The sequence below is a fragment of the Pantherophis guttatus genome, chromosome 16, assembly GCF_059756535.1.
Source record: "Pantherophis guttatus breed Tessera chromosome 16, ASM5975653v1, whole genome shotgun sequence".
In the NCBI taxonomy this organism is placed as follows: domain Eukaryota; kingdom Metazoa; phylum Chordata; class Lepidosauria; order Squamata; family Colubridae; genus Pantherophis; species Pantherophis guttatus.
Window position 1 is genome coordinate 18314689 of NC_142078.1, and position 24702 is coordinate 18339390.

At 46.6% G+C, this 24702-nt stretch overlaps 2 protein-coding genes across 6 annotated transcripts in view; one reads left to right on the forward strand and one right to left on the reverse strand.

Moving 5' to 3' along the window:
• The first annotated feature begins 37 nt into the window (after positions 1-37).
• Positions 38-11297, forward strand: FAM78A (family with sequence similarity 78 member A). 2 transcript variants are annotated; one of them, XM_034427114.3, is made up of 4 exons: positions 48-418; positions 894-1014; positions 1866-2641; positions 10435-11297. In XM_034427114.3, the coding sequence occupies exons 3-4, from the start codon at positions 2304-2306 to the stop codon at positions 10961-10963; spliced, it is 867 nt and encodes a 288-aa protein (XP_034283005.1). In that variant the 5' UTR covers positions 48-418; positions 894-1014; positions 1866-2303; the 3' UTR covers positions 10964-11297. The 2 variants fall into 2 exon arrangements, with proteins under 2 accessions (XP_034283004.1, XP_034283005.1); XM_034427113.3 differs by lacking the exon at positions 894-1014 and having other exon boundaries at positions 38-418.
• Positions 11298-18761: 7464 nt separating this feature from the next.
• NUP214 (nucleoporin 214) overlaps positions 18762-24702 on the reverse strand; it is a 43756-nt gene continuing 37815 nt past the window's right edge. For all 4 annotated transcript variants that reach the window (XM_087879579.1, XM_034427116.2, XM_034427117.2 and 1 more), the window contains 4 exons: positions 22020-22191; positions 21108-21247; positions 20430-20454; positions 18762-19021 (listed from right to left, as the gene is read on the reverse strand). In XM_087879579.1, the coding sequence (XP_087735705.1) occupies positions 18988-19021; positions 20430-20454; positions 21108-21247; positions 22020-22191 (371 nt within the window). In that variant the 3' untranslated portion in view covers positions 18762-18987. The remainder of the gene's footprint in view (positions 19022-20429; positions 20455-21107; positions 21248-22019; positions 22192-24702) is intronic.

Below are 24702 nucleotides of genomic sequence, written 5' to 3' on the forward strand. Positions count from 1 at the left end.
CGGCCGGCGATTGTGAGGTGCCTTGCGCGGTCACCAAAGGCGCGATTGATGCGCAAGCGAGTGGCGGAGCTGGGGATACACTACTAGGGCGCCCAAGCAGCCGACGGTGGGGAGACAGCGCAGGAGCCTCAGACCCGGTTTTGAGCGGCGGGGGAGGGTTAAAAAAAAAGAGAAAGAGACAGAAAGGGGGTGAAACCCCAAAAAATCACATCCAATCCAATCCAGAACCCGCCAGAGGAGGAGGAGGAGGAGGAGAGAGAGAGAGAGAAGGGGTCCAAAACACAACACGGAAAAACAAAACAAAACACAACAACCCAACATCCAACCCACGAGAGAAAAGTTGAAATCAAACTTTTTCCGCCTGGCTTTCCAGCACCCCGACTTCGCTTTTGGAGAGGAGACCGCGTGGGAGATTCAGGTGGGTAGAGAGGCTGGCCGCAAAAGAAAATTACGCGTGGGCGTGTAAATGCTTTTTTTTTTTTTTTTGGGTGGATGGATGGATGGATGGAATTGTCCACTGGTGATGAGGACTTAGTGAAAAAAGCTGGATATTTTAGAACCTCTGTAAACTTTGAAAGAAGATCCTTATTACAATTATTAACACTATCCCTGCCCAAAGGTGAGTAAAAGACTTCAGAGACCTGAGCGAGAGAACATCCTGGGTCAGAAATAAGTAATTCTGAATTCTGAATTAATGGCTCTGAGAGGAACCTTTTGCTTCCATTCTCTTATTTTTTTGCCCTTCCTACCGTTTTGCGGATGTGACTAAAGAAAAATCTACAAACGGAAGGAAGGAAGGACAGATGTGTCTGTTCACTTAAGAACTCTTCTTCGGAGGAGGCCTCGAGAAGGTCTTGACTGGCCTCACTTAAGACAGCTTATTTCTAAAACAGGGAGGGTAACCCAGGACTTTTAACAGCAAACACATAAATTGTGATCCACCTTGAAAACTGGTGAAGATTGTATTGACAGATTTGGAGAGTCAAAACTGGACTTTGGATCATTAAAACTCCTGTAAGTTTAAGCAGCCTTTACTGATTGTGGCCCAATTTATTTATTTATTTATTTATTTTCTCTTTCTTTCTTTCTTTCTTTCTTTCTTTCTTTCTTTCTTTCTTTCCTTTCTCTCTCTCTCTCTCCCTCCTTCTCTTTCATTTTCCTCTTTCTATCTCTCACTCTCTTTCTCTCTCTTTCATCTACTATCTATCATTCATCTATCTTCTGTCTCTATCTCTGTTCTCTCTATATATCATCTATCATTTATCTTATTATATCTATGGTATCTTATCCATCTGTCCATCTATCTATCTATCTATCTATCTATCTATCTATCTATCTATCTATCTATCTTATTTCCCACAACTCTTAAGGCAGGAATTAGGTACTACATGCTGATATATATATTTCCTAATATTTCCACTTGGAGCTCATCTCTTATATTCCAATACAGTTTACAAAACAGGGCAAACTTTAATTTAATTTTCATTTAATTCATTTGAGTGCTAATATTTATTCTTGTCACGTTTTCAGCTTTTATTCTGTTCCTTTTACTCATGCTGAGCTGCCCAGAGTCGTCGCTTGGTCAGATGGGCAGCAATATAAATTTCATAATAAATAAATCTGCAGGACCAGAAAACTGTGACTATTTACTGAGCTATTTTTGAATGGTGTTTTTTTTTTCTTTTTCTTTTTTTACACCTGGGCAAATGTTTTTCAGTAGCTGAAAAAGGAGATTAAATAAGAGACAATGGGTTAAATATATCGAAATTTACCAATTTGGGCTTTTGCTTGGGCAATGCTTGAAAAAAATCATTTTGGCTGTTTCAAAAACAAAATTAATGTTTTTTTTTTCTGCTTTCCCAAAGGGGAAGTTATGAATGAATCTCCATCAGGAAGCGAAAATTTGAAGCCGTCACCGAGAAACTAGAACCTAGAGATGAAAGAGAAGCATTTATTCTTCGCCTTCATCTTGTTTTAAAAGATTAAAAACCAGAAGAGAAAGAAGAAGAAGAAAAAAAAAAACCCAAAGAAATATATCAAAGCAAATATAAGGCCAGTTGATTGTAACTCACCGATCAGGGAATCGAAGACAGCTGGTTAACGGTCTTTACACACACATACACACAAATCGAGCAAAAGTGGATTTTTGGACTCCCATCTTCTCGCTTTGGAGCAAAAGCCGTGGATTTGGCTCCGTGGCACGGAGAAACTTACCCCCTAGGGCAAAAAAAAAAAGAATTTTGATTTATTCAGCCTGCCAGAAACTGGTTCAGGCCTTCTAATGAGAATGCGTCTTCTATCCTATGGATATCAGTTTTGAATTGACCGATGAAGAAGATTGTTGGTGCCTTCTGGCGATCGTGCTGGTACTTTGGGCCATGGGCTGTATCCAAAGCATCAGCTGCAAGGCGAAAGGCTTTCGGGAGAGCATCACCGTCTTGGAGATCAAGACGTCCATTGACCCCGTCCCCACCAACATCGACGAGTCATCCAGCGTGGTGTTGAGATACCGCACCCCGCATTTCCGCGCTTCGGCGCAAGTCCTGTTGCCTCCGGTGCCCAAAAAGGAGACCTGGATTGTAGGCTGGATACAGGCTTGCAGTCACATGGAGTTTTACAACTATTATGGCGACCATGGCATGTAAGTGACTGTCTTTTTTGGGGGGCGGGAGGGGTGGAGAAGGCGGTTGACAGGGTTGGCTGGACTAGTGCCATTGCAAGCCAGGCTGCCTCTCTGCATTTTGGGCAGGATATAATTTTGGGTTTATTTAAGGGGTAGTGCAGTGTTTCTCAACCTGGCCAACTTTTAAGAATTCCTGAGCCAGCATGCTTTGAGATGGGTGGACTTCGACCTCTAGAATTCCCCAGCCAGCATTCTTTAAGGTGCATGAATTTCAACTCCCAGAATTCCCCAGCCAGCATGTTTTAAGATGAATGGATTTCAACTCCCAGAATTCCCCAGCCAGCATGTTTTAAGATGAATGGATTTCAACTCCCAGAATTCCCGAACTAGCATGTTTTACAGTAGGTGGACTTCAACTCCCAGAATTCCCTAAGATGTATGGACTTCAACTCCCAGAATTCCATAGGCCAAATGCTTTAAAAGGCATGGGCTTATCAGAATTCCCCAGCCAACATGCTAGGAATTTTGCGAGTTGACGTTCACACAGCCTAAAGCATGCTGGCTGGGGAATTCTAAAAATCCACCCCTCTTCAAGTTGCCCAGTTGCTGAGAAACACTGGGTTGGCATATTGCGCAACTCCAGAAAATGTAGGTTTAGTGTGTGGAAAAGTGTGTGTGTGTGTACGACACACAGTTTTGCACCATCAGCATATTGCCGTGTTAACTTCCTCTTGGTTTAACACAAGAAACCTCCGGAGGACCGACGTAAGCAAGAATCCAAGAATCACCTCTGCCAAGCCCGTTAAAACTCACAACTCTACAACAGAGGTCAAGATTCCCCCTGCCATTTCACGGCAGGGCAAATAGAGGAGGGGGCACAATGATTTGAGGGCAATTTGCAAGTCTTATATGATCCCAAAGTCGCCTCTCCTGGATAATACGAGGCTGCAAATTTGTAGATGCCCTCCTTTTAAACCTTGAGCCGTTGTACTGAACATGTTGTCTTTATCTTTTTATAATTTCAGTGATCACAATTTATCATGATCTTCTTTAACTTCTAGGCTAGAGCGCTCTCTGATAGGTTTCCATCCGTTACTTCTTGTCCTGCTGTCTAAAATGCTTTGGAGAATAGGCCAACCCCTCTCATCCCTGTGACAGCCCATCAAGGTCTGGAAGAAAGCTATTGTGTCACATCTCATTTTAGAACAGAATAGAAAAACAGAGTTGGAAGGGACCTTGGAGGTCTTCTAGTCCAACCCCCTGCCCAGGCAGGAAACCCTACCCCACTTCAGACCAATGGTTATCCAACATCTTCTTTAAATCTTCCGGTGTTGGAGCATTCACAACTTCTGGAGGCAAGTTGTTCCACTGGTTAATTGTTCTAACTGTCAGGAAATTTCTCCTTAGTTCTAGGTTGCTTCTCTCCTTGATGAGTTTCCACCTGTTGCTTCTTGTCCTGCCTTCAGGGGCTTTCTTCCTACCCTCAAATCTTTCTCTTTGTTAGACTCCCTAGACATACCGTACTTAGTTGCCATCCTAGCCTCCAATCCTCTTATCACCTTTCTTGCTTTTCTCAGCACTCTTTCGAGGATCTCAGCATCATTTTCTGTACATGGTGGTGACCAGAATCAAAGTTGGTTGAGATTTAGGAGTTTTATGGCATTCAAAGCCACTCTGGTCTCAGACAAGACTCCAGTCCAGTGATGGTTAACCATTTTGGTGCCAAGTGCCAAAAGCACACTCACATGCGCGAATGTACACACATGTGCCCGAACCCCCAAAATGCAGTGCGAGCGCCCCCCCCATGCATGTGCCTTGCCCCATGCACATCTCCCGCAGATGCGCCCCCTCGCACATGCTCCCTAGCCACCCCAGGCCCCATTTTGGCTTCCAGGTTGGTGCAGGAGGCCTTCCATGTCCAAAATGAGGTTTGGGGGTGGCACGTGCATGAACCCCCAAAATGCAATGCGAGTGCCCCCCTGTGTGCGCATCCCTCACAAGTGTCCCATGCCCCGTGCATGCATGGCAGAGACCCAAAAGACCAGCTGGCCAGCGGAAGGCACGCACTCATGAGTGGTGAAGCTGGGCTGGAGAGACGGCTGGCGTGTCCGCAGAGAGGGCTCTGCGTGGCACCTGTGGCACGCATGTCATTGGTTCGCCATCACGGCTCTAGTCCTTATGATGCTGAGTTAAATCACCCTGGGATGTAGGAAACGCCTTATCATTGCCCTCAAAGCCCTTGTGGGCACCCGTCCAGCCTTATCTAGTCTTTCAGCTCAAGATTGATTGATTGATTGATTGATTGATTAATTGATTCGATTTATATGCCACCCTCAGGGTGACTTACAATGCGTTAAGCAATAGCCTTCATACTTTTGTATATACCTGCTTAGTAGGGCTTTCGGCCCGCCCTAAGCGGTGTTCTTTTTTTTATACAAAGTCAGCTTATTGCCCCCACAATCCGGGTCCTCATTTTACCTACCTCGGAAGGATGGAAGGCTGAGTCAACCTTGAGCCTGGTGAGATTTGAACTCGCACTAATTGCAGGCAGCTGGCAGCTAAGTGCTAATTAACAGCACTTTAGTCCGCTGCGCCACCAAGGCGCCAAGATTGTCTGAAGCTCGACCATACTTAGCTTACTATGGCATGCTGAGGCATGGCAGGAATGCTTGAACCCCTGACACCTGGCTGGCTGTTAACACAGGAAGTAAAAGAGGAAGCTTGCTCTGAGTAGCCTTACCAGCGCAAGAGCAAAAAAGGAAGTTGAAAACAGCAGGCGTTAAAAAGAAACAGCCATCTGCAGAAGAAGATTAGGGGTTTGCTTCCTATTTAAATCTGGCCTTGTTTTTTTTTTTTTAAAGAAAAGGACTCTAGGAAGGTGCAGAGAAGATCAACCAAGATGATTAGGGGGCTGGAGGGTAAAACTTATGAAGAATGGTTGCCGGAACTGGGTATGTGAAGAGGAGGACCAGGGGTGACATGATAGCAGCCTTCCAATATTTGAGGGGCTGTCACAGAGAGGAAGAAGGCAGTCAACCTGTTCTCCAAAGCACCAAAAGGCAGGAGAAGAAGCAACGGATGGAAACCAATCAAGGAGAGAAGCAACCTAGAACTACGGAGAAATTTCCTGACGGTGAAGACAATTAATCAGTGGAACAGCTTGCCACCAGAAATTATGGGAACTCCAACATTGGAGGTCTTCAAAAAGAGACTGGAAGGCCATTTGTCTGGAATGGCATGGGGTCTTCTTCACGATCATTGCAGCATCCCCGCGGTCACTGATCACAATACAGAGACTTGGCAACTGACTCATATTTATGACGGTTGAATTGTCACCTTTTGCGACCTTCTCACAAGCAAAGTCGGTGGGGAAACCACAGATCCACTTAACAAGCGTGTGACTAACTCAACAACTGCAGTGATTCACTTAACCACTGGGGCACCCAAGGTCGCAAAATGGGGCAAAACTCATTTAACCAGTGTCTTGCTTAGCCACATAAATTTTGGGCTCAACAGTGGTCGTAAGTTGAGGACGACCTGTACTAACGAGGGAGAAAAAGACAGAATATAAATTCCTGATGGAGATCAGATGGAAATAAAGTAAAAGGGAAAGGTTCCCTTCGCAGATATGTGCTAGTCTCGTTCCCAACTCTAGGGGGCGGTGCTCATCTCCGTTTCAAAGCCGAAGAGCCAGCGCTGTCCGAAGACGTCTCCGTGGTCATGTGGCCGGCATGACTCAATGCCGAAGGCCCACAGAACGCTCTTACCTTCCCACCAAAGGGGGTCCTTATTTTTCTACTTGCATTTTTTTTTACCTGCTTTCGAACTGCTAGGTTGGCAGAAGCTGGGACAAGTCACGGGAGCTCACCCCGTTACGCGGCACCAGGGATTCGAACGGATAAACTGCCGACCTTTCGATCAACAAGCTCAGCGTCTGAGCCACTGAGCCACCGTGTCCCAGTTCCAGATGGAAATAGCCTTTGGGATTATGCTCGTCCATCAGTTGGGACCTGTTTTGCTTATGGGTTCCTGTTTGGAGTTGCACGTAGTGGGGGAAATAGCAGAATAATCACCCCAAAAGGGCCACGCCATCCTTCCTGGCTTCTTGTTCTCAGCCCCAGCAAGGCCAAAGATCTCCAAAGGGTCATTCAGAATCTCAAACATGTCTTGGTTGGGAGCTGAAAGACACCCGTTTCCTGAGGAACGTCAAGGAGACTTCCTTAAATTTGCAGAAACAGATGAGTTTGGAAGATAGTAGATGGGCGAAAGGGCTTTTATTTTTGCAGATGTGCATGCCAGGCACAAGGGAAGTCAACTCGCAAACGGTGAGGGCTTAGAAAAGATGATGGGCTGGACCCAGCTGTTTGGGGGGGTTTGTTTTGCTGCAGCCTTGAGCGAAATAAACCAGGATGCTCCTTGTCGGAGGCAGATAACGTTCGCTTGATTTCCAGGCGGCAAACCAACCGAGCATTATCTGCAGATCAAGGAAGTCACCTTGGAGGGACAGAATTCACATGGCAGGCAGGCCAGGAGAAGGGCTGGTTAGCCAATGGCCACACCTTCCCTGACCTAAGAGGTTGGACAGAAAGGCATCGGCTTTCCTCCGATGCACCGAGTAGTTACTTATTTATTTGGCATTTCTTTTATTTATTTAGCAGATTGCTTGCGGCAGGTCACGAAAGCTTCTGCCTTTCAAATAACACCTGGCCAATGTTTTTTTTTTTTACATCCCTGTTTTTGACACAGCAGACATAAACATAAAACAATATCTATCTCTATCCATCCACCCATCCATGTCATCTCTCTCTCTCTCTCTGTCTCTCTATCCATGCATCCATCCATTTATCCATCCATCCAACTACCTATGTGTCTATTTGTCTGTCTACCTTCCCACCTCTTTCTCCCTATCTCAGCTATCCACAAACCTATCCAAGCCGTCTTTCTATCACTCTATCTCTCTACTCTCTTCCATCCATCTCCTATCTATCCCTCCCTCCCTCTGGGTCATCTCTCTTTCTCTCTCTCTCCCCTCCTCTCTCTTTCTCCAAAGCACAAAGAGAGAAGCAACCTAGAACTAAGAAGAAATTTCCTGACAGAACAATTAATCGGTAGAAAAACTTGCCTCCGGAAGTTGTGAATTCTCCCAACACTGGAAGTTTTTAACAAGACATTGGACAACCATTTGTCTGAGATGGTATAGGGTTTCCTGCCTGAGCAGGAGGCTGGACTAGAAGAGCTCCAAGGTCCCTTCCAACTCAACTCAACTCAACTCAACTCAACTCAACTCAACTCAACTCTTCTACTCTGCTCTGCTCTGCTCTGCTCTACTCTACTCTACTCTACATTATCTATCTACCCTTTGTGTTTATTTTTTTGTAACCCTCAGTTGGGCAAAGCGATGCATCCCAGCACAGCAATTTTCAAAGCACTACATTATGACTATCATTAAGTGTTGTACCTTATGATTCTTGACGAATGTATCTTTTCTTTTATGTACACTGAGAGCTTATGCACCAAGGACAAATTCCTTGTGTGTCCAATCACACTTGGCCAATAAAGAATTCTATTCTATTCTATTCTATTCTATTCTATTCTATTCTATTCTATTCTATTCTATTATTCTATTCTATTCTATTCTATTCTATTCTATTCTATTCTATTCTATTCTATTCTATTCTATTCTATTCTGGAATGAGCCCAAAATTTGGGACCATGACTCCTGTGGGATTGAAATTTGGCCGGTCCCCTGATTGTCCTTTTCAACGCTTCCTGCCAGCATCCTACAAGGAAAATCAATGGGGAAGCTGGTGGGAAGTCAAAAATTGCTTTTGAATGGCCCAGCCATAATCACTCTGTCTTTCTGTTTAGATAAGGAAATATCTCTGAAATAATGACCCAACAAGTTATGGGTTCTCTATTTTGTGTGTGCGTTATATAATATGTAGTAGGCATACACTGTGTACATATGGTTTGTTTTTAACTCTTCTAAAAAAATAGCAATTAAATTATGGTATTCCCATTGCATCACGCCAAGCTGATTGATTATACGCCATCAAATTCTGGTTTTCCTTCCTAGCGACTGCATGGATAGATTTTTCTACGATCGCATCCCTAACCCGCTCTTTCCAATTTCATGCTTTGGTTAAACAACGCTTATTCAATAAAGCTCAGCTGGTTGGGTTGGATTGACAAGCCAGCGAAGCTGCAGTAAACCACGATTTTCGAAAACACGGGGCGGGGTTGGCTTCGCAAAGCAGGTTACATAAATAAACAAACAAGCAAATGCTGAACTGAGAACCACGGGACTGGTTGACGGTTTGCAGAAAACTGGGCAGCATTTTCTGCCCTGCTAGGAATCTAAAAAGAGATTTCCACGGATCGCAGGCAAGAACTGAAACAGGAAGAGAGAACTTTGGTTTTGAAATTAATTTGGATCAAGAGATGCAAAAAAAATAGGGGAGTTTTTGAAATTTGCAAAGGCCTCTCTTTGAGTTTTTTTCTTTTCTTTTCTTTTTTACCTTGCTAGCAAACTAGGAGGGCAGTTGCAAAGTTTCCAGTTGTGGTTATGAGCCAAGGATGATCTGTAACCATAGAACAATTCCGACGTCGTGGCGGTGTTCGAACAAGCTAAGCTCTTTGGCTGCATTTGGGAACTGATCAAGGAGAGAAGCAACCTAGAACTAAGGAGAAATTTCCTGACAATGAGAACAATTAATCAGTGGAACAACTTGCCTCCAGAAGTTGTGAATGCTCCAACACTGGAGGTTTTTAAGAAGAGATTGGACAACCATTTGTCTGGAATAGAATAGGGTTTCCTGCCTGAGCAGGGGGTTAGACTAGGAGACCTCCAAGGTCCCTTCCAGCTCTGTTATTCGCTTATATTCCGAGTCTTCCAGTTTATTATTTTTTTCAATTGAAATTGAAAACTGGATAGAAAATTGAATGTAGAATGGGGATCCAGACTGGGAGCCTTCTAGTACATTACAACGCTTGCAACCGTGGGCAAGTATGTGGTAAAGCTTTTGTAAACCATTGTCCTTTAAAATAAATGAAAGTCTGGGGTTTAGTCATCTGGGAAGCTATTTTGAGGTTGTGATGACGAACGGAGAACCGCTTCTTTGCAAGACGCATCGCTTGGCGTTCAGCCACCTCCTTGGATGGCTGTCAAAGAAGATTAGGGAGGTTGAGAAGATTAGTCTCTCAGTCACTGCAGGCTACGGTTTGTTTGACTGTAGCTTGCTGAATAAACCACCATTGGTGGTTTTGCTGCATCCATTCTAGGCACAACTGAATCAACTATATGCTTAGGACAGTGTTTGATATTAGCCGATGAGCGTTAAGTCAAGATCGTTGCTTCTCACCTAAGACACGTGGACTTCAACTCCCAGAATTCTCCTCTGAGGGCTGGAGGATTCTGGGAGTTGAAGTCCATGTGTCTTAAAGTCACCAAAGTTGACAAACATTGAGATCAAGATGGCCCTAATTCACCTTCAGGCCCAGAGATAGCATGATCGTAGATAGATAGATCATAGACCTGAATTTTGATCATAAGTGTCGTGCAATGGTCGTTAAGCGTCGTATGTCACTTTTTGCAGTGCTGTTATAACTTTGGTCACTAAATGAATAATTGCAAGGTTGTATTTGTGGGGGACACTAACCGATTTGTGCCTTGCAGAACAATCCCAGGAACGATCGTGATTTGTTGGGTCCAGTTGAGTTGCCTTCTTCTGCCGTCTTCATGCTCACCTTCTATGAATTCTAAATTCTAAAACCTGCTTCAACCTGGTCCTTCTCTCTCACTTTCCGCCCAGGTCAAGTTGGGAACTTCCCGATCTCCTCGAGGGCAAGATCCAAGCCATCAGCGACTCAGACGGCGTCAACTACCCCTGGTACGGGAACACCACCGAGACCTGCACCATCGTAGGTCCCACCAAGAAAGAAGCCAAGTTCACCATCAGCATGAATGACAATTTCTACCCCAGCGTCACCTGGGCGGTCCCAGTGAGCGACAGCAACGTGCCCAAGCTGACTTGCATCCACCGGGATCAAAGCTTCACCACGTGGCTGGTGGCCACCAACACTACCACCAACGAGATGGTCATCCTGCAGACTATCAAGTGGCGGATGAAACTGGGCATCGACGTGGAGCCCAGCCATCCTCTCGGGCGCCGGGCCAAGCTGAGGGAACCTTCTGCTCAGGAGCAGCCCCAAATCCTCAGCAAGAACGAGCCAATACCACCCAGTGCCCTAGTCAAACCCAACGCCAACGATGCCCAGGTCCTCATGTGGAGGCCCAATGACGGGCGCCCCCTAGTGGTGATACCCCCAAAGCATCGGTAATCGGAACCCCCCTGTGGCAAGGGGGGGACAGAGGAACGGAGAGGGGTAAAACAAAAAAAAAACACTTCGTATTTATGAGAGAGAGAAAAAATCAGCAAAAACAGAGGTGCACTTTTAAACTCATTTATCAGAAAAAACAGACAAAATGCAGCCATTCTGCCTTGTCCCATCAGAACGGATCTCACTGTGCTTGCCAAGGTCAACTTTGAGGACTGCCTTCAAGATTTCTAGCCTGGGGGTGTGTGTGAGGGGAGGAGAAGGGGTGAGTGGGCTATCTGATTCCCTGATGCCCTGCTCTTACTTCCAGGTTTTTAAAAATTCGCTTTTTCCTCCCTTTGGTGGTTATCTGATGTTCTGCTTGGTGGACTTAAGGCGGGGCCGCTTCTAGAGAAAGGAAGGGGAAAAAAAGTGGGTTTTATTTGGAGGAGGGGGAGAAAAGAGGGGTGGGAGGCATCGGTTGGGATGGAGGAAAGAAGGTAGGAGGAAGAGAAAAAGGAGGGAAGAAGGAAGGAGAAAGGGAGAAGGAAGGAAGGGAAAGGAAAGAATGGATGGAAGGGAGGGAGGGAGGGAGGAAGGGAAGGAGGGAGGGAGGAGAGAAAGAAAGGAAAAGGAGTGAGGAAGGGAGAGAAAGAGAAGAGGAAGGGAGGGAGGGGGGAGAGAGGGAAGGAAGGAAGGAAGAACGGAAGGAAGGGTGGGAAGGAGGAGAGAAAGAAAGAGAAAGGAAAGGAGTGAGGAAGGAAGGAAGGAAGGAAGGAAGGAAGGAAGGAAGGAAGGAAGGAAGGAAGGAAGGAAGGCGGCAGAGTTCGTGGTGCACAAATGCGGACTGTGGATTTCCGTGGACCAGGGTGTGGATGATGGGTTGAAAGTGGTGCCTGTTTTCCATTTTTGGTTTCCTCCCACCCCCCAAAAGCCAAGTTGTGTGGCCTTACCCCAGACGTTTGCTTTGCGTTGCCAAACATTTGCCTTAATCTGCATTTTGGGTCTCCATGAGCCTGGCAGGGAGAAGAAGGAGGGGTGTGTGTGTGTGTGACCAGCAAGGAATTGTGTTCTCCTTTTTCTTTTTAATGTGCGTGGCAGAAGCTTTACTGTAAGGAGGATAGGAATTGTCTAAAAAGACACCCCTTCTCCCCCACAAAAAAACCCGGTCTTGTTTCTGTCGTGGGGGTCGAACACACAGGCTGAAATGACACCGGTTGAGCTCATTTCATCCTAAACTGCACCATTGGAACTTCTACCTGTGGCAGAAAGCCAGGTCTCTCATCCCATGGTTGAGTTAGGGCAGTGTTTCTCAACCTTGGAAGCTTGAAGATGGGTGGACTTCAACTCCCAGTATCCCCCAGCCAGCGCTGCTGGCTGGGGGATTATGGGAGTTGAAGTCCACCCATCTTCAAGCTACCAAGGTTGAGAAACACTGATTTAGGGTGTCCCCACGAATGCTGACAAAGGATTCGATTCCAGTGGTTTTTCCTTGATCATTTCCTATTTATTTTTTTCACTGTTTTTCCTCTTAAAAAAACCACGACGACACTTCCGTTTTCTTTAAGGGGGACTTCTCTCCCTTTAATTAAAAGATCCCTGTTTTAGAAATCCCCCGTTTTACAGCTTTCACGCCAAGCACAGCCGAGATCTTCCCTTTGTGGATTTGCGCCGAGCAAAAAAAAGGGCCCTATTTTTTTATTGAAAAAAAGAGAAGAAAAAGGAAAAAAGAAAAAAAAAAGGGGGGGGTGGGGGAGGGAATCAAAGTTGAAAGCCTCTCCGTCATTTACGGTTCAGGTTGGACAGAATGAAGATTCAGGATGCAGAACGATCAAAAGATAGTTTACCGCTCACTGTGCCCAAGTAGGAAGTAAGGTAATGGATGCAGAACAAATTTTGAATTACAGTAGTGGCCAAAATTGTGGAAACCTTTCCACAATCTTAGATACTTGAAGGCCACTTCTGTGTTTCTTTTACAAAATTCTGTCTACTCAGATGCACTGAATACTCCTTAAGTTTATTCTTCCAGGCTCGGTCTATCTTGTTCATAGTTGGTTTCATGTAAGGATGATGTAGAAAGTTGGTGATGGCCATCACTATGGACCAGTGGTAGGACATCGGAGGTGTTCCTCATGGGAGACTCCAGCTGTCATCAGCCACATCCGGTCTGCAGGGAAACAATGGAGATATTTCTCACCATGGTTTCCTTCCTTAAAAAAAAAAGGGGGGGGGGCGGTTCTTCAGAACACTACAAAACCCAACAATGGCCTCCTCTTGTCTTCTGTAGAGGAGTGCAAAGTTCAGGAAGCAGAGGCTGACCTCATCCTGGAAACTTGCTTGGCTTGGTCTGACGGGCCTCCCCCCGCCTGGTCCTTAAAGCATGCTAGCTGGGGGGATTCTGGGACTTGAAGTCCACGCATCGTCAAGCTGCCACATTTGAGGAACCCCACTAACAGAGTTGGAAGGGACCTTGGAGGTCATCTAGTCCAACCCCGCAGGAGACCTATACTAGGGATTCGAACCGCCGAAGGTTCGACCGCCGTTTGTTCTTCTGGGTAACAGGATCCCCCTCATTGTATCACTGTGAATGGTTTTTGATTTGGGGTTGTCGAGCTCTTGAGCAGCCTCTCGGTACCAGTTCACACACACACACACACACACACACACACACACACAGAGAGAGAGAGAGAGAGAGAGAAGGGAGACAAGGGCCAAAGAATTCAGAAGGAAGGTGGGAGTTTACGGGGATTTCATCAGGGACAATGGGGACTGGCCCCTAGCCACTTCCACAACCAACTTTCTGCCTGGATTTTGATTCAGCAATAAGAACTGTTAAACTTTTCTTTCTTTTTTTTTTTTTGCAAAAATACTGTGAATTTACTCTGTGTGTGGGGTTGTTTTTTTTTTAAAAAATACCAGGAATGGGCACTTGAAAAAAAGTGTTGAAATAATAATAATTAATAAAAGAGGTCAAGATGAAAAAAAAAAAAAAGAATATTTCTGCTTTTAGGGAAATTAAAAAAAAAAGAGGAATGTTTAAAAAGAGCAAAGAAATTAAACAGTAATTTTTTTTTTTCAAAAGAGAAACGGATGTGATGTGATTTTATTTGTGCGAAAAACGAGGAACGGAATGGGGTGGAAGAGGAAAAAAAAAAATCAAATACAATTGTCCTCGACTTACGACCACAATTGAGCCCAAAGTTTCTGTGGCTAAGGGAGAAATTTGTTAAGTGAGTTTTGCCTCATTTTATGACCTTTTTTTTGCCATGGTTGTTAAGCAAAGCCCTGCAGTTCTTAAGTTAGTCACAGGGTGGTTAAGTGAATCTGGCTTCCCAATGGACTTTGCTTGTCGGAAGGTCGCAAAATGGGATCACGTGACCCTGGGATGCTGTGACCGTCATAAATATGAATCAGTTGCCAGAGGCGTAAAGGTCTGGGCTACTGTCAGGCCATTCCAGCAGTGGAATAGCAGGGGTGAAATCCAGTAGGTTCTGACAAACCGGTAGCAGAAATGTTGAGTAGTTCGAAGAACTGGCAAATACCACCTCTGGCTGGCCCCAGAGTGGGGTGGGAATGGAGATTTTGCAATATCCTTCCCCCTGGAGTCGGATGGGAATGGAGATTTTGCAGTATCCTTCCCCCTGGAGTCGGGTGGGAATGGAGATTTTGCAATATCCTTCCCCCTGGAGTCGGGTGGGAATGGAGATTTTGCAGTATCCTTCCCCTGGAGTGGGGTGGGAATGGAGATTTTGCAATTTTGGCCACTACTGTGTGACAAGTAAGCATCATTTGATGTTCCAGGGAAACATCAGAAAAAGAGATGTCCAGCTCGGTGAAGGCTTTAGGCTGACATCTGTTTGGGTTGCACCTGTAGGAGCTCAGCATGGAGATATTTTTGCAGGGTTAAAACCAGGATCTTCTCTGTAGCTCAAACCTGTCGGAGGCTGAGCCAACAATGCATGGCATTTTGAGAGTCAACAATCTTGGCTAGAGCGCAGGTCTATTTTTGGCACCATGACGAAGGCCCACACAAGACGTTGGGTGGCCGGGCCGCCGTACGACAACTGCCAGATAACACCGGCTCCTCTGCGACGTTAAGACTTCAGAGAATGGAAGGATCGAAAAATAGGACAAAGGGTCAAAATTAGACCGATAGGTTGACAAATGCTTGGAATGTTTCTTGCCGCTTTATCATCCTGGTTGGCCTTCCATCTTTGTGGGTCAGCGAGAAGCACCGAAAAGGACTGAAAAGTCAAGATGCAATTTGGTTCGGGCACGCCTGCAGCTTTGTTGTTCAGTTTTAAGTTGTGTCTTGATTCTTTGTGAGTCTTTTTTTTGCTGGGTTCCTATCTTAGGAAGAACCGACTTCAATCCGTGCTTCGGGAATGAAGACCTTCAAATAAAACAAATGTTCAGTTGTATGGGTATACTGTGTATACACGTACAATGACAATAAAGTTGTTATTTTTTATTTATTTTGTTCACCCATGGACCACAGCATGCCAGGTCCTCCTGTCCTCCCCCCGTCTCCTGGAGTTTGCCCAAATCCACGTCTGTTGAGTTGATGACACCATCTAACCGTCTCCTCTTCTGCCATCTCCTTCTCCTTTTGTCTGTCATCTTTCCCAACATCAGGGTCTTCTCCAAGGAGTCCTTTCTTCTCCTTGGATGGCCGAAGTATTTCAGCTTCAGGATTTGTCCTTCTAACGAACAGTTAGGATACACCCGAACGAGTGTTGTGGTCCGCCAGCAGGACAGTCCTGGAGTCAGGGGAAGGCCCGGATGGAGGCTCTGCGTCGGAGGCAGAGTTTGAGGGCAGCTTCTAACCGACACAAATTAATGTTAAGAATTGGAGGACTCACTTTGCTTATTCAACCCATAGATGGAAACGACTGTGTGATTCACTTAACAACCGGGGGTGAAACGAGGCTGTAAAATCGGCCCCGACTCCCATAACAGCCACTTTTGTTTAGCGACAGAAATTCTGATCCCGATTGTGGTGGTTAAGTCGCGGGTATCTGTATTTGTAACTATGTTTTATGGATGGTTGTGGGCTGCCTGGAGCCTGTGTTAGGGGGACAGCTGGCCAGAAAAGGCCTGCGAATTAAAAAAGAAAATAATTTATTCTCTTCCGTTGGACAAAGTCCATTTGATCTGGCATACCAGAGATACTAACGGGAGGGGCCAAAGGATCCATCGCTGAGATTAACTCTCCGCCGATAACTGGATCCCGGCCAGCTCAACCAGCTGCCAAACTGGAATGCCTCTTCCTGCTTCTGGATCGAGAGCGATTGGAGAAAGGAATTTAGGGGGCTCCGCCATCCAGCCGCCGGTGTGGTTGTGTGTTAAAATATGCCGTCACGCCTTCGCTGTGTTGACGTTTGGGTAGGAAAGGGGCAACGCTAAGAGTTTATTGGAGAGGAGGAGGAAGGAAAGGCGTGTAAGGAGACGGTTAGAAGGAACTCTCTCCGAAATTTAAGACTTCACAGCAGGGGTGAAATTCAGCAGGTTCTGAAGAACCGGTAGCGGAAATTTTGAGCAGTTTGGAGAACCGACAAATGCCACTTCTGGCTGGCCCCAGAGTGGGTTGGGAATGGAGATTTTTGTAATATCCTTCCCCCAGCAGTGGGGAGGGAATGGGGATTTCGCAATATCCTTCCCTGCCACACCCACCAAGCCACACCACGCCCACCAAGCCACGCCCACAGAATTAGTAGTAAAAAAAATAATTGAATTTCACCACTGCTTCACAGTCAATATTCACAAAAAAAGAAGAGAGCATTTGTAGCTCAGGGTTGAACTGTAGAGTCCTTGATGCTCTCTAGGCTTGGAGACGTTTCATGACCCAACTAGGGAACGTCATCAGTGTTGGAAGGGAGGGACTAACCAACCCCACTGCTTTCTAACATTGATGACGATACCCAGTTTCGTTACGAGACGTCTGCCAGAAAATAATCAAGCTCAAAGGGCACCAAGGACTCCACTATCCTCCTCTTCCTCCCCCCTTTCCTCCTCCACTCCACACAACCCATTAATTTTTTTTACACAATTAGAATAACTGTGTATCACAACTTGATGGCCTTAAAAAGGGGCAGTAGTGGATAAATATTAAGAGACAACCAGTCAGAAAAAAGTGATTCCCCCCCCCCTTCGATCACAAGAGGGTCCCCGAAAACCGATTAGGGGGCTTAAGGGATACCGAAGGTTAAGAACGACTGAAATAGCCCGACATGCAGAAGATTCTTAATAGATGCCATTAGGAAGATAAAAGCCCAGCTGCCACAGCTGTCTTCCGTGATAAAACTCAAATGGAAAAAAAACAAAACAAAAAAAATTCCTGCACGAGAAGAGCTGCCTGCAACATAGCAATGGAGGCAGGAAAAAAAAAAAATCAAGATACGCCACGAAGTGGGCTTCGGCTCAGGTCTTGATTTTCACGTGGGCCTGCGAGGTATCCTTTCTCCAGGCTGCTATTTTTAGGAAAAAGGAATCCGGCGTCCTTTCCCTGACACAAAAGGAAAACGGTGAGCATCTTTTTTTTTTTTCCTTTTTTTAAAAAAAGGCTTCCCCGTTTGGAAAACGGGGAAATCGATCTTCTGGGTGCTGAACCCTTCCTTCCTTTTCCCATATCCTTCCTTCAGTCCTTTCTTTCCTTCCTTCTCCCATAACTACCCTTCCTTCCTTTCTTCCCCTTCCTTTTTTTCCACGTTTCTTAATTTTATTTTTATATAAACAATCCATTTTCCATTAACCAGCGTGTCATCTGGGTATAAATATTTTGTGCCAACATTAAAATACAGTTTTATTCATTGTTTCATCTCATCTTGGCTTAATTTCCAATTCCTTAAGCATCTAATATTATAACAACCCCATTGTGATTTATTTAACTCTATTAATTATATTAGAATAGAATAGAATAAAATAAGAGTTGGAAGGGACCTTGGAGGTCTTCTAGTCCAACCCCCTGCTTAGGCAGGAAACCAGACAAATAGTCATCCAACATCTTCTTAAAAACTTCATGTTGGGGCATTCACAACTTCTGCAGGCAAATTGTTCCACTTATTGTTCTAACTGTCAGGAAATTCCTTACTTCTAAATTGCTTTTCTGCTTGATTAGTTTCCATGCATTGCTTCTTGTCCTGCCTTCTGGTGCTTTAGAGAATAGCTTGACTGCCTCTTCTTTGGGGCAGCCCCTGAGATATTGGAACATACTTCTATCACATCTCCCCTAGTCCTTCTCTTCATTAAACTATCCATGTTCGGTTCCTGCAACTATTCTTCATATGTTTTAGTCTAATTATTAACTAATTAATATTATACATTTTCTATTCTTTAAATAACTTCTTTTACTATAAATTCTTATGTCTTCTATTCTCTAACCACCGGTAAAAAGATTCCCAAATTGTATAATAATCAGTTTGGTCTTTCTCTTTGATAGCCAGGGTCAATCTGTTCAGTTCTGCACATTCTCGTATTTTTCCTGATCGCATTCTCATCTGTAGGGATCTCTTCACTTTTCCAATTTTGTGCAAATACAATCCTAGCTGCTGTTATAACACGAACAATCAAATTTACATTTTCTTTACTGTAATTTTCTGGTATAATTTTACGGCCATCACAAGTCAACTCCGTTAAGGTCGCACCTCGAGGACCTTAGACCTCGAGTAAACCGATCACCCAAGAGGACGCAGATCTGTAAAGGATCCCTGCGCGCCCCTCCCCCCCAGCTCCTTCAAAGGAACCCAGCGGATCCCTATTAAAAACGAAAACAACCACGCCCACGAAACGCCTCTCTGGGCTTTTGAGGTTTGCCAAGGCGGAATTCAAAGACCAGCAGACAAAATAGCTTTTATTTAGCGAAGCCGAGCAACATTTCCATTAACAAAACGAAACAAAAAAAAAAAAAGAAAAGAAAAGAAAAATAGGCAATTTCGCGAAGGTTTTTTTTCTTTTTTTTGTTTCCTGTGTTTTGGTTCGGTATAAAAAGTTGGAGGAAGCGACGTTTAAAAAAAGGAAAGTCCCAGAACAGCAAAAGAGCCGTTGCCTGTTCAGCTTCTCCAGCCGCTGAATCCAGAATTGGATCTAAAAGGAGGAAGAAATAATAATAATAATAATAATAATAATAATAATAATAGTAGTAGTAGTAGTAGTAGTAGTAGTAATAATAATAATAATTTGAGAAATTGAGAACGAAAGCTGGTTGGCTTTAAGACTGAATCTGCTCCGTTTCAGAGTACGGGCAATCCTCGATTTACGACCAGAAAAAAAGAGCCTGAAATTTCCGTTGCTAAGTGAAACATTTGCTAAAGTGAGTTTTGCTCCATTTTACGATCTTTCTGGCCGCAATTGTTAAGTGAATCCCTGCAGTTGTTAATTGAGTCACCCGGTTGTTAAGTGAATCTCGTTTTCCCCATTGCTTATGGGTCGCAAAACGTGTCTCCCCCCTCCCCAGGGATACTGCGATTGTCATAAATGTGAGTCAGCTGTCAAGCACTCGAATTCTGATCTCGTGGCCACAAAGATGCTGGGACGGCCATTAAGTGTGAAACGCGGCCGTATGTCCCTTTTTTGAGCGCCGTTGCAACTCTTGAAAGTTTAAACGAACGGTCGTAAGTCGAGGACCACCTGAACTGGATTGGAGGCATTCCAATTTTAAAAAAGCTTTGAATGGACACTCAATGAATTTTGGCCGTGTGACCACGGGGGAGACTGCGACAGTCGTTAAATCAAGGACTACCTGAATCCGAGGCCTTCGGATGTGAATGGCTTCAAGACGCTTTGAGTGGTCACTAAACGAACGGTCGCGAGTCAAGGACTATCTGTATCCCCCCCCCCCCCCGGTGGATCAAGAACCGATGGTCCTTTCGCGAAAACAGCCGAAGCCTCGCCTCGGTTTAAAGAAAAGCACCCAAGGATGGGGAGAGGACAGAGGGGATTTCTATGGTGGGATCAACTCCGGGGGGGTGGGGGTGGGGGGGAGGAGGGGGGAGAGAAAGTGGTGTAGTTGCCTAGAGGTGAAGCTCTCGCCTCACAATCAGGAGGCTCTGTGAGTTCAATCCTAGGTAGCGGCAGTTATTTCTCTCTCTGGGCATGATGAGAAAGAATCTGCCGAACAAAACTCCGGATTGGCAACAGGAAGGGCATCCGGCCAGTAAATACTCAGCTCCATTCAGTTGCCCTGACTCCACCCCGATGCAAGGGATTACGGGGTCATTAAAAGACAAAAAAGAAACCAACAACTCCGTGTATTTGTGTGTGTGTGAGAGAGAGAGAGAGAATTGTCCGCCAGATCCTCGGCTTTTCCATTAATGCTCTTACGAGGAGACAGAAGAGACCCAACAAAGCCGGCCTCTCTGATTAAAAAAAAAAAAAAAATCCCGCAAGCAGAATTAAGCGCTTTTTAATATATCTTTCAGCCACAGAAGAAAGCTTTCGGATACCGAAAGCAGCCGCTAGAAAGGCAGACGGAAGGGCAGGGATCTGGACTTACGCATTCGACGATCCGAAGCCAAATCCTACGGGAGGGGGGGGGGAAAAAGAGAGAAAAAGATGAACAAAAGGAAAAGGAAGGATTACTGGAGAAGTTACAAAAGAAGGAATACACTTTGCAAAAGGACAGGATTCGAAACACTTCCCTTTCCAGATAAGAAACCCCTTATTTATTCGATCTGATGCCACCTTTTATTATTTTTTAGAAGAAACTCAAGGGGGTGAAATACTCTCCTAATACTCTTTCCTCCTCCTATTGCCCTCACAACAACAAACAACAACCCTGTGAGGTGGGTTGGGCTGAAAGAGAAGGACCTCATGCCTAAGGCTGGACTGGAACTCACGGTCACTTGGTGACTGGCCCAAAGTCACCCGGCCGACTTTCTATGCCTAAGGGGCACTAGAATTCACCGACTCCTGGTTTCTCAGTCAGCACCCTTAATGTCTCATCTTTCAAATTCTTTCCTCCCTCCCTCCCTTCTTCTCCGTTTCTTATTTTCCTTCCTTCCTTCCCTCCCTCTCATTTTTTCCTTCCTCCCTCCCACCCTTCCCATTCCTATCTCTTTCCTTCCCATTCCTATCTTCCTTTCTTCCTTCCTTCCTTCCTTCCTTCCTTCCTTCCTTCCTTCCTTCCTTCCTTCCTTCCTTCCTTTCCCTCCCTCTGACCCCCATCTCCTACCTCCTCCGCTGGACCCAAAGCCGGAGAAGCCGCTGCTCTGAGTCCCAAAACCCGTAGACTGCTGAGAGAGGGAGCCGAAGGTTGGGGTGTTCTGACTCGCCAGCGTGCCGAAGGAGACCGTGCTTGCCGTGTTGCCGAAGCTGGGGGGGAGAGAGAGAGGGAGAGGGAGAGAGAGAGAGAGAAGAGTGGGGTGAGGAGGGCCTGGGAGAATGGATGTCCCTGGGCTGCTGGACAATCCTTTCTTGGCCACCCAACAAAGTAGACCCTCCCTTCCCTTTCCCTCTTTACGACTTTTCCTCCTTTCTTCCTATCTTTCCCTTCCTCCCTTCTTCCCTCCCTCTTTTTACCTCCTTCCCTCCTTTCTTCCCACCTCTTCCTACCTGCTTCTCTCCCTTCCTCCCTCTCTACTTCCTTTCCACCTTTCTTCCTCTTTCCCTTCCTTCCTTCTTCCCTCCTTTTGCTTCCTTCCCTTTCTTCCCACCTCTTACTACCTGCTTCTCTGCCTTCCTCTCCCTCTCTACTTCCTTTCCTATCTTTCCCTTCCTATCTCTTCCTTCCTTCTTCCCTCTTTTTACTTCCTTCCTTCCCTCCTTTCCTATCTCTTCCTATCTGCCTTTCTCCCTACCTCCCCCCTTCCTTCCTTCCTTCCTTCCTTCCTTCCTTCCTTTCTCTTTCCTTTCTTTCCTTCCTTCCTTTCTTTTCTTTCTTTCTCTTTCTTTCCCTCCCTCCCTCTCCTCCTTTCTCTCCCTTCCCTCCTCCTTTCCTCCCTCCCTCCCTTTCCCCACTCCCTCTTTTCATTCCTTCCTTCCCTCCCGAAGGGCAAGGCAGGGAGCCGGGTGATACAGGCATGCAAGGATGGTGCGGAAAACCATGAGGTCTAGAAACACAGGAGGGGCCCTTTGGCCAGCTTACCCGAATCCGCCCGTGTTGGCCGCCGCGGTCCCTTCACCGAACACTTTGCCTCCCGCCGAGCCCAGAGGACTTGCAAAGGCCGGGGCTGAACCGAATGCCGGCACCCCTCCGAACCCGGGGGAGCCCCCAAAAGTGGGAGGGCTGCCGAACACTGGAGCAGCTCCGAAGCCACCTGAGCAAAACAGAGGCAAAAAAAAAAGAAGAGAGAGAGAGAGAGAGAGGGACAGACGTCATATATAGACAGACACACATCGACCGACACCACCACCCATCGAAGTCAACCGTAAACAAGGTTACAACTGCACTGAAGCTCAACCTGGGGCGCCTTCCTGCCACGAGGAGCCCCCCCCACCTTCCCGGCAGAGCCTCTTTTGACCCCACCCTGCCGCCCTCTCAACGTACGTTTTTCCCGGCCAGAGCGTGGGAAAATTTTTAGCCACCCGGGAAGAAGAAGAAGAGAAGAGCAGGCTCAGCTGAGGTGGGTTTGGGGGGGCAGGGGAAGGGTCCTGGAGTGCCCACCCTCCGTTCCAGAGGCTCAGACAGCAAGCCTCCTGCCCCCCCCCCCACGCCCACCTCCTCCTTCCCACGTCAGCACAAAACCCCAAACACCGGGGTGGGAACCTTCAGCCTCCGGAAGCCCCAGGCACTTACTGCCGAAGGAAGGCCGGCATTCAACAGGCATGGTCTGAACCAGAAATCCTTTGGACATGGATTCGAGGAAGAGGGCAGGAAGGGGGGGGGTGCCCGCATGCGAGGAGGAGAAGAGGCGGCAGGGCGGCTGCGGAAGCCGCTGCGGCCTGCAGCTTTGCAGCCCGAAGGAGGGAGAGACAGAGCGAGAGAGAGAGAGAGAGGGAGAGAGAGAAAAACCTCTCGCCCGCGAGCAGTTGCTAAGGTAGCAATTCTCATCGCGCTGGGGGAAAAAAAAAAACACACACACACGCAACCATTTCAGCCAGGAGGAAACCTAGAGTAGGGATCTTCCTCCTGACCTGGGAATTGACTGGGAATGGAAAACAACCCTTAAGAGGAGAGAGAGAGGGGGGTTTTTCCTTCTGGGGCCAGGGACGGGCTGAAAAATGCGACCGTCTGGAAGCCCCGGGCTCTTTTCGGAGAGTCTGGAGCATCAGCGCTGGCCGGGAAACCAAAACCAAAATCTTAATTTTCCCTTTAGGCTGCCGTGCGGATGGGCCCGGTCCCTCGAGGCTTCTGCCTCTTCTTTTGAAAGGGGCAGCGAAGAAAAGCCTTGAAGGTGGGAGGAGGAGGAGGAGGAGGAGGAGGAGGAGGAGGAAGGGGGGTTTCTCTCCAGGGCCCAGAAGAGGGAAGGGCTGTGTGGTTTTTCTGCTTTGATCTTTCCCTCCCTTATTTCTTCTCTCTCTCTCTTTTTCCTTCCTTCCTCCAGGCTTTTCTTACCTCCCCCTTTTCTTTTCCGTCCTCTCTCCTTCCCTTCCTTCTCTCACCCTCCCACCCTTTCCTTCCTCCTCCCCTTCTCTTCCTGTAGCATATTAACACCTTCCTTCCTTCTCTATAGCTCCCTCGCTTCTCCTTCCTTTCTTCGTTCCCTTTCCCTCCCTTCTCACTCATCTCCCTTCCTTCTCTCATCTTCCTTTCTTCCTTCCTCCCTTCCCTTCCTTCTCTATAGCTCCCTCTTCCTTCTCCTACCTTCTCTCATTTCCATCTCCTTCCCCTTCCTTCCTTCCTTTTCCTTCCTTCTCTATAGCTCCCTCCTCTTCCTCCTTCCCATCTCCCTCCTTTCTTCCCTCATTTCCATTCCTTCTCCCTCTTTCCTTTCTTCCTTCCCCTCCCTTCTCTCACCTTCCTTCCTTCCCCTTCTTTCCCTCCCTTCTTTCTCACCTCCCTCCCTCCCTCTTTCCTTCCTTCTCTATAGCTCCCTCCTCCTTCTATTTCCTTCCTTCCCATCTCCCTCCTTTCTTCCTTCATTTCCATCTCCTTCTCCCTCTTTCCTTCCTTTCTTCCTTCCCCTCCCTTCTCTCACCTCCCTTCCTTCCCCTTCTTTCCCTCCCTTCTTTCTCACCTCCCTCCCTCTTTCCTTCCTTCTCTATAGCTCCCTCCTCCTTCTATTTCCTTCCTTCCCATCTCCCTCCTTTCTTCTTCTTCCTTCATTTCCATCTCCTCCCTCTTTCCTTCCTTCCCCTCCCTTCCCTCCCTTCTCTTTTGCCTTCCTCCCTCCCTTTCCTTCCTTCTTCCTTCCTTCCTATCTCCCTTTCTTCCCTCATTTCCATTTCCTTCTCCCTTTCCTTCCTTCCCCTCCCTTCTCTTTTGCCTTCCTTCCTCCCTGCCTCCCTCCCTTTCCTTCCTTCCCATCTCCCTCCTTTTTTCCTCTTCCTTCCTTCCCATCTCCTTCTCCTTCCTTCCCTCCCTTCTCTCTGGCCTTACTTCCTTCCCACTCCCAAAAAAAGTGACTTTGGGCAGCTTACAAGCGGAATAATTAAAACCACATCCCAATTGGGGGGGGGGGGTCAGAGCACTTTGCAGGCTCCCCGGTGTCGCTGGGAGAACCAGGTGGAAAGCTGAGAGAGATATGGGGGGGTGGGGGGCACGTAACCTCTCTTGCATCCACCCACCCCGTCCGGCCTGGCAGGAAAGGGGCGTTTCTTCCCTTCGCATTTAAATCGGGGAGGATGACAGCTGGGAGGAAGGAACAAAAGCTTCCGTCCGCCTGCTC